Source organism: Pygoscelis adeliae, unplaced genomic scaffold (genome assembly GCF_000699105.1).
Source record: "Pygoscelis adeliae isolate BGI_AS28 unplaced genomic scaffold, ASM69910v1 Scaffold103, whole genome shotgun sequence".
In the NCBI taxonomy this organism is placed as follows: domain Eukaryota; kingdom Metazoa; phylum Chordata; class Aves; order Sphenisciformes; family Spheniscidae; genus Pygoscelis; species Pygoscelis adeliae.
The window spans coordinates 5,116,573-5,125,994 of NW_008824723.1; the positions used below are offsets into that span (position 1 = coordinate 5,116,573).

General features: G+C 35.4%; 1 protein-coding gene across 1 annotated transcript in view; it reads right to left on the reverse strand.

Annotated features, from left to right (window-relative positions):
• Nucleotides 1-971: 971 nt before the first annotated feature.
• Nucleotides 972-9,422, reverse strand: part of LRRC6 (leucine rich repeat containing 6) — a 44,137-nt gene continuing 35,686 nt past the window's right edge. The window contains exon 12 of the mRNA XM_009323381.1: nucleotides 972-1,293. Coding sequence (XP_009321656.1) covers nucleotides 1,110-1,293 — 184 coding nt within the window. The 3' untranslated portion in view covers nucleotides 972-1,109. The remainder of the gene's footprint in view (nucleotides 1,294-9,422) is intronic.

Here is a 9,422-nt window from a genome sequence, read left to right on the forward strand (position 1 = left end):
ACCAAGAGAATCGCTTTTTACTACTCAGTGACGGTTTTCCCTAAATTTAGAGGAGCTGAGTATTTCTGTGACCTTTCTCTTCCATCAAATAGGGTGAAAATAATAGAAATGGCATTCAAAAGCAGAGCTGAGATAAGAATGACATGAGCCTTGTTTTCTCAGGAAACTAGACAAAAAAAAAAAAAGAAAAACAAAAGAAATTTGGTCTTGCCAAATCGCAATAATTTTCTAATATAACCCACTATACATTTGTTCTTTGATGCTGCCTGTTTCACTCATGGGGCAATCCAGAAGCTGAGGGGAAAAAATATGATAATGGAGTCTCTAGTTGCTAAAAAAGGGCTGGAGGGTAGGGAAGGAGCATCTCATCCCATTACAGCTGCTCAACCTGATTCCATCCAACAGCTAAAAACTAGCCTTGATATTTTTATGGGATCCTGAAAAAGATGGAATAGTTTAGAGTAGCTCTATGAAGAGGAACAAGAATGGTCTGGCTGATTTCTCCCAGCTTCTGCATGGTGCCACATCTGAGATACCGTGTTCAGCATTATTCTCTCCCAAAATCTTCAAGCAGTGGCATTGTTATACCAGCTCCAGAATCCAGGAGCTCTCCATTATGCTGGAAAATTCACCGATGTATGGTAGGTTACAGCAATGTCTCTCACTCCCAGAATACATTGTTTTCTTTTACTGTTGTCCTTCATGAAAAAGAAAACACTGAAGGAATATATAGAGATTTTTGCTATCTTCGGTTTAGTCAGAATAATCATAAATCTTGTTACAAGTGCTTTTTCCTTCCTTCTCTCTTTTGCTATAGTAATATGTCATCTTTCAAGCTAGACAGCAGATTCTTTGAAGAAACTACAATGTCTGACTTATATGACTCCCATTATGATTTGAGACTTACTAAATAAACAAACTAGAACAAAAGGATTTATATAGCAATATACTAACAGAAAACGCAGCGGAAAACAGAGGCATATCAAAGTTTATGATAAGATCTGTAATAATATTTCCAACTTCAACTATATTATACTTACTTTACACATGGGGTCATGAAAACAACTCAGGCATAAATGCCACATATAGAGGGACTATTTAAGAACGTTTCAAATTAAGGGAGGAACATCTTCATTATTTTCAAAATCAACATAACTCTTCTTAGTTTCTGTAATCTTCTCCGGTTGTAGCCTAATAGGTCCCTGTCCAATTCGTTCCTTTTTTTGGATTATCTTTGTAACATCAGGGAATGAATATTTACTGGGATCCACTTCTAATTTCTCAACTTGTACGCTCCTGAAACAAGAGGAAAACAAATGGAAAAAACTTAATTTCAGTGTCAAATATAACAGAACTATTTTAGGTGCCTGTTTATAAACCTGTTGACTTAAGTGTGAGAGTTGTTACTGAGTCCATTTAAACCAAGATTAAGAGTTCTTATTACTTGAAAACTGATTGTTACAAAAAACTCATTGTGAACATAGAAAAGTGCTACAAAAACTCTAAAATTTTATACAAAAGAATCCTTAGCCTGCAAACATCAGAAGTTCATTTTTTGACATCTATAATTTGCTTTATATCAGAACATGGTGGTTGCTGGTATCACATTACAAATGGTTGGCTTTTGATGTAAGACAGGGGTTTCTTAGTACAATTGGGTTTTTGTTATTTTTTTCTTTCTGTTCATTTTTAGCACAGTTCCTTCACACTAGCTGTCTATTAATTTCTATGTGACAGATTCATCTTTGGAAAGCAGAAATACTTGTATTTAGAGAGAAAATGTAATTGTACTAATTTATTTGCCTTTATCAGCTAATTCTTATGTTTTGGCATTATAAATCCACACCATGTTTGTATTATGAAAAAAATTTTAAATGAAAGTATAAGAAAGGTCAGAGTTATAACAGAATTTCCAGATTTTATTGCTATTAAGGATATTCTTTTAGATCACACTTAGAAATGTGTACAGGCCACTCACTAAGGCAACCTATCAACATCACATGATGATCACATGATGATCAAAGTTTTGAAATATTACTTTCTGTCTCGTAGCATTTAAAGCCACTGTTCTTTTCTAATAGAGGAGCTCAACAATTAAATGGAAGAATTTAGTCTGTTTTCAAGTAATTTGTAATTGTTTACAGGAAAAATGGCAAAATGGAAATTTAATTGTACAATGATGTTCTAATTTCTGCAAATTCCAACACAATTTGTACATTTTCATACTAATTTTCATTTTATACTGAGTGCTACTTTGGGTTAAAGTTCCAAGCTCAGCATTACAAAAGACAGTGTGTCACTCTTCAAAGATGTGAGAAAACTACATGTTTACCCAGGAGATGAGAAAGGCTGATTAGGAATAGAACAAACAAAAAAGTAGCAAAGTAACTGAATGAAAGAATACATTTCTTTGATGACAACGCAGGTAATGAAAATATGTAAATAAAGTATATTACAAGATTTTTAATTGAAAATCACCATCTTTAGTTGTTAAAACAAAGAGAGAGTTCTGCCAAGGAGATTCCAAATTCTGCCAGTGCTTCTCCATCAAGTTTCTACGGGGTCTGAGCAGACATCCCAGCCCACGTCCATGTGCAGGATCTCTGTCCCAGTGGAGGAGAGATGCAGAGGGATTTATGGGAGGTTTCCTCCTCTCCTCCTACGTTAGTGCCAAGGAAAGCATGACTAACAGAAGAGGCAGCCATCAACTTAGCCACCTCTTTCAGCCTTGTGCCACTAGATTTTTCTTGTGCTACAGGAATTATTTGCTCATTTTACTGAGTGGAAAACGACCAGAGAAGCATCCTGCTTTAATAACCTGGATAACCTTTTCCAAAAAGTGGCACAAACAAACAAAAACCACTCAGAGGAGAATTGTATGGGTAATGAAAACAGATACAAGAAAACACTTATTTCATTACCCTGACTGTTCTTCAATTTATAAGGCTAGATTTTTTCTTATGCTACAGAGTTTAAGGAAATAAAAGTGGATTCACTTTGTGGCAACATTCTAGAAAATGTTCATCCCCAAGAGGTAAGAGACATTTTTGTTTCCTGTGTAATTTATGAAATGGGCTGTGACCTGGAATCACTTTATCAGTAGCTGTTGGGGAGATTCCAAAGAGAGCACACCCTGCCCAGAAGCTTAATCTAATCACTAATCACTAATCTGAAGGACTTCAGAAAAAACTAAATAGCATAAATATGAAAAATGAATTACCCTCAGCCTGTGCTTCCGTCACATGGTAGAAAAGATTTTCCTTCATTTGAAGTATTTTAATTAGTAATGGTATTTTACATTTGTTCAACAGCTCTAAAACTGTACAAATTGTTATTCATGAAAATACAATAAACTCTACGGAGTTTGAATAGCTTATTGCTTAGTAGCAGAACAAACTTCAATACACCAGAAATGAATTAACAGTGAGCGTGGTAAGCAACAATCCACACCAACAAGCTATGAAAGGATTATACGCATCAGTCATTCTCAAAATTTAATCAGCACATGTTATCTAGAAGTATCTATTAGCAACAGACAATAGGAAAGACTGAGAATCAAGCACAGGTGATTTTTTTCCAGAAAGGAAATGGATTTTTATGTACTTATATGCACATGATCAATTATTTTATACTTGTTTAGTAAAGCTTCATAGTGCTACCTCAACTACCATGATACAAGTGTCTGGCTGATGACAAGACTCAGTTATGCTAAAGTCAGTGCAGCTACGACATACATCTGCTGAGAATCTGCTCCTCTCATCATGTAATCTATGTAAAAAGAGGCTGGGTATTGATGTCAAGACTAACCACCTGAAAATATTTGGAAGAAACATGAGTTTTAGGTCATCTAAACATTTTTTCCATGTAATTCTACCTAGCAGAATGAAAATAATCTTGTTGCTGAAGCTCCTCCATGAGCAACAGTAAGACAACAGTGATGAAAACAATAATACTTCTTGCAGGACCAGCTACAGCATGTGTCTGGAAATCTCAATATTTGCAAATTATTTCAATTTCAGGTTTAAAAAAAAAATTATGTTAACAGTTTTTAGCACTGCTACCTGCTGCCGAGTGTTCTCTACTCAAGGGAAAATTATGGCCTAAATATTAGAGTACCATACAAAAATAGATAATACTGGATTAAATCCTTTCTTTTTTCCTGGCACTTTTTTCCCTTAGAAAGGCTATTTCTATCTCCACATAGTTCAACAATGCTTTTAAAAAAGAAAATGAAAAGACTCCACAGTAAAGAAAGTCAGTCCTTCCATTTTGCATAACTATAGCAGCCTGATGAACAATCTGGTGTGTGACAGAGCAAATATCTGATAATTTGATATTTTTTATAATTTACACCTTTTTTCACACAGTTCTTAATCCCCATATTTGATATTTTAACAATTTGACAGTTACATTCCCCTGTTTCAACTTCTGAATTTCAATAAAATTTAGATTGCTAAAGATTTCTCATACATTTGATCCAGAATATACAGTTTTTGTCATTTGATTGAAAGTTTCCTTTCTGGCATCAGGATTTCCAAAGATATTTACAAGACACAACCACCAGCTTTGGAGAAGCACTTTTTCCAGTCTTCTAACATTGTGAATGAAACAGCACAAAAGTCATTATCATCTTAGAAAAAGTACTAATAAATCCTTTTCTTGAATAAGAAAATAAAGTGATTCCAGTATATGGAATTATATCTTATTTGAGAGCTTTGAGAAAGACAAATCTTTATTTATGTATGTTAAAAACTGGTGGTGAATGTGTGACACTTGCCATACTCTGGTCTCAACTTTTGAAAATACAGGCTTAGAAAAATCTACTAGGTAATCGAAGCAAATAATAATGGTTTTATAAATACTTGGAATATTAATACCTCTTTCACTGTGTAAGAGGCCTTTCAAATCTCCCTACATAGGTGTAACCTGAAATGAAGCTATAACTGGAGTCTTCAGAATCAGTGTATCATTGGGAAGATATGAATACACAATGGCTGGTAGAATCAAATTCACTTTTCACGGACTAAACTACAATCAATAAGAACTAACAAATCACTGGTAAAAAGTTCTGATAAATAAAAGGTTGATGATATCTAGGTCATTCTGTTCTAAAAGACAAATACATCTCACAAACAGGATTCATCAGACTGAGAATGTATATAATACTAGCATCCAAGTTTCTAAAAGTTAGACAGAAAATCACTGTCACTGTGACATTTTCAACTTCACTGTTCCATTCCTTACCTTCTTTTGCACAATCACTTCAAGATACCAGATTTCAAACTGACCTTGTCTGTGAGCAAGAAATATGCTCCAACACCTGCAATATGCAAATTGACCCTGAATTTTTAGGTCTGGCTAGAATACCATCTTATTTTCACTCCTCAATTAACCCAGAAAAATAAAAAGCACTGTTAAATTTGTCAAAGGTGAGTCCCTCATGTTTAAACATTAGGGAAGCTTACAATGAAAACACACTTTATTCTAACAAGGTGTTAAGACTTTGTTTGCAAAGTTATGGAATGTTACAAAGAGACTTTAAAGTACATCTCTGCCCTGAGTCTTTTGTCCTCGTCACATACAAAAAACTGGAGATTACTTTAGAGTGTAGTGATCAAGAGTTAATTAAACCATATTCTTGAGAATGCTTTTCTCCAGAAGGGCACGTTTCTGAAGTCTCACCCTTATTACAGTTATGGATTACCAGATGCCTGTGTGTGTAAATTAATTTTCAAATCGCTTCTGAGGCACCCCACCTTTTGTTCTCCTCATTAGTCAAATGATAGAGATATATACCCTCTACTTTGATTAGCTCCAGGCCTCCATGAGAATGCAAATGAATCTATACTTTAAGATTAACATGAGTAAAAAGCTTTTTCAATATGTTGCTTAGTCATACCTGACTCCACTTTCTGGTTAAGAACTCAATTGAATTATAATCCCTATGATTCCTCCTTTCCCAGACAATGTAACTTGCACTGTAGAAATTCTCAATGTCTTCATGACAGCTAACAAACTATGTAGCCTGAAAATATTATTTCTGCAAATTTATTCAACTCTCAAGATTTACGATTTACTCCCAGGTATTTATAGAAGGCAAACATGACATCTCATTAGAATTGGGAACTGATTTGCCATTTGTGATCTTTCCACATGTTTATTAATCTTTCGTGCAGGCCCCACTTTGGATGCACTTAGCTTTCTTCAAGTTAAAATATTCATGTTTGGTTTAGACCCAGAAGTGAATTTGGGTTTTGAAAGATGACATAAATCCTCTGGCAGTTCTTTCAGGTTAGTTTGCCTACAGCTCCATTCAATTTCTGACCTCATCTTACCTCCCATTCCCAGTCTTGAGGAAATTACTCTTTTTATTCTACTGTATTTCTTTGCCACATGAAGTTCTCTCTTTTTCAACTTGTCACACCTCTGTCCCTCTGTGTGTAAACTGTAGAAATGTAAGACTGGGAGAGATTCTCAGCCATTAAGTCTGTGGAAAGGGAGTATTCCCACACTTCACGAGGATTCTTTCAAGGGTCCAAATTAGGACTCCTCACTCCCAAAGAAAGATTCTTACCCTTACATCTACAAATTTTTCCCACAAATTTGTTCTTTGCATCTTCTCCACCAAAATGAACGAAGCTAAATCAGGGTCATCCAGTAAATCAGAGCATTGCAGTATGTCTCATCTTCAGCAACTGTTACATCTCAAATCAGACAACTGTAGAGTTTTTTAAATAATCAGTGGTTTTTTCTTTGTTTGTTAATAAATGGAAAAAAGCTCAACTAAAAATAAAAAGTCTCCAAGGAAAGTAAATTAATGCTTGTTCATTACTGTGAAATTGTAAACCATAAAAGAAATTCTGTTAATGAGTCTTATGATGACATGTTTGCTAGAAAAAGGTTGGCATTAAAATCCAGTACAGTGATTGAAAACATACAAGTTTTCTTGGGCTGAAGTTCAACATAACTTACAGGCATTTTTGTACATTTGATGTCTCTCTCAACTAGTGAAATTTGGCTGAAACTGGATAACCTGTTCAAAAGCATTTATGGGTGTACCAGCAGACAGTGGTAGACATTCCAGCAGCATATGCTTTTCTTTTGTTTTCCCTTTAAGAATCCAGATAGAAAAATAAAAAATAAAAAAAACAACCCCCAAAAAGCCATCAATTACATACTGCCACTAAGAACTGATTCCAGCTGAATGTAAGTCAGATTTCTAACCTAATGCATTACACAGTATTTTTTATGGCATCTCCTGGCTTAGTCAACTGGTGCAATCTTACTTAGCTAAGAGGAGAAAGACACTTATAGCAGTAAGATTTGCAATGCTTGAACTACTCAAATAGAAATCACCTCTACCTTACATTCCTTATTTCATTATAAAAGATGTGTATAGACCAGAACTTGCTGATTTGTTTTTAATCCTGCTTTGTGAAGTACCCTAGAAATTGCTGCTCCATTCCTTTTCCTCTTCAAATTAATCCATTCTCTGGCTGTATTTCTCAACCTCTATATATAAAGATCTACAGTAAAAAAACAAAACCAAAAACAAAACCCAAAAAACAAAAACCAAAGAAAAAGGTCTCTCTTATGTATTCCTATGTATTTTTCTTTACTGGAGGAAGCGCACATTTACATTTAGAGACATTTTGAGGTTTATTTCTTTTTTTTTCTTTTCCAATGTGTTAAATGAAGAATAATCTAAAGCTGAGGGTATGAGACAAGGATTATTTACTTTATGTAACTGTTACTCTTAAAATTTGCAGTATGACTTCAGAAAAGTCGGTTCCTACCTACATCTGAGTTTCACCTATGCAACTGTGGTGAACTCAGCTTCTGTACCTCACAGATGAATTGTGAGGCCAGTTACCGTAAAGACTGGCATACTCAGCTACTACATTAATAGAGGCTTTATAAGTATAATAAATCAATCTGCCAAATTCCTCCCATAGAAACTTGTCTCTTTGAAGGTTTCAAATACATTTTTGTATACAGTCACAGAATAAATCTCTCTTATGTGGCAGAAGTAATGGTAGTATCATCATGTAATCTAGCTAACAAGAGTTAAAGAGATTTCAAGCACTACATCATATCTTAGCAGACTATATGTCTGACAGCATTTAGCTAAGACATCTGTAGCTGTCAAGTGTAATCACTGTAATGAATGTTCTTCTGTAATCTGAGAGACAACTATTCAGCAAATTTTTAACATCTGGCTAGTCAGCAACTTTACAACTAAGGAGGTCAAAAATTACTATTTTTAGTTAGAACTGTAATTCAAAAGACTTTTTTCCTAGTTCTACTTTTGTGATATATATTCCTGCAATATTTTAACAGTAAAATTTGTATTTTTCCTTCAAAATCTGTAGTAAGCATATTCATAATTATTTAAAACTGCACTGAAATCAAACACAAATTCTTGGAGTGTCACTATGCCATTGAAGTATCTTCACTTCATCAGCTAGCAGGAAAGGGGACCATTTCACATTATTACTTCCACTACATCCATGTTCCCATTATTACTTCTATTTAAACATTTACTTTGTAGCCAAAACTAAAGGCACACAGAGGGTTCTAAGGAAATATATATTCCTAATGCAGAAGTTAACCAACTCTTTTGCTGCTTGGCAGAATCCATTTGGAAGAGAGGCAATGTCAGTTATCTAACTAAGGATAGTTAAGGACTTTCTTGTCCTTAAAACTGCAGGCTCTTCAGAATGAGGCTTATAATCCATGACCTTGATTTCATTGGGAATAATGACATAGTGACAAAGTGTAACATACCATCCTTGAGTATCTGAGGTATTGTGCTAAGACCCTTGGATGCTCAAAACGTGAGACTATCATTGCAATATGGCTCTCCAAGTTGTGCCTTCTTGTTTCTAACTTCCAATATACTCAATTCAAAGGCTAAGAGGTCTGCCAGACTGTCTTGTTGCCCTTGGGATACATTGAACTCCTGAACCCTGACACAGTTTCAGAAACACTCATAGAATCATAGAATAGTTTGGGTTGGAAGGGACCTCTAAAGGTCATCTTGTCCAACCCCCCTGCCGTGGGCAGGGACATCTTCACCTAGCTCAGGTTGCTCAGAGCCCCCTCCAACCTGACCTGGAATGTTTCCAGGCATGGGGCATCCACCACCTCTCTGGGAAACCTGTGCCAGTGTTTCACCACCCTCAGCGTAAAAAATTTCTTCCTTATCTCTAGGCTCAGTCTACCCCCCTTTAGTTTAAAGCCATTCCCCCTTGTCCTGTCATAACAGGCCCTGCTAAAAAGTTTGTCCCCATCTTCTTTATAAGCCCCCTTGAAGTACTGATAGGCTGCAATAAGGTCTCCCCAAAGCCTTCTCTTCTCCAGGCTGAACAACCCCAACTCTCTCAGCCTTTCTTCATAGGAGAGGTGTTCCATCCCCCTGA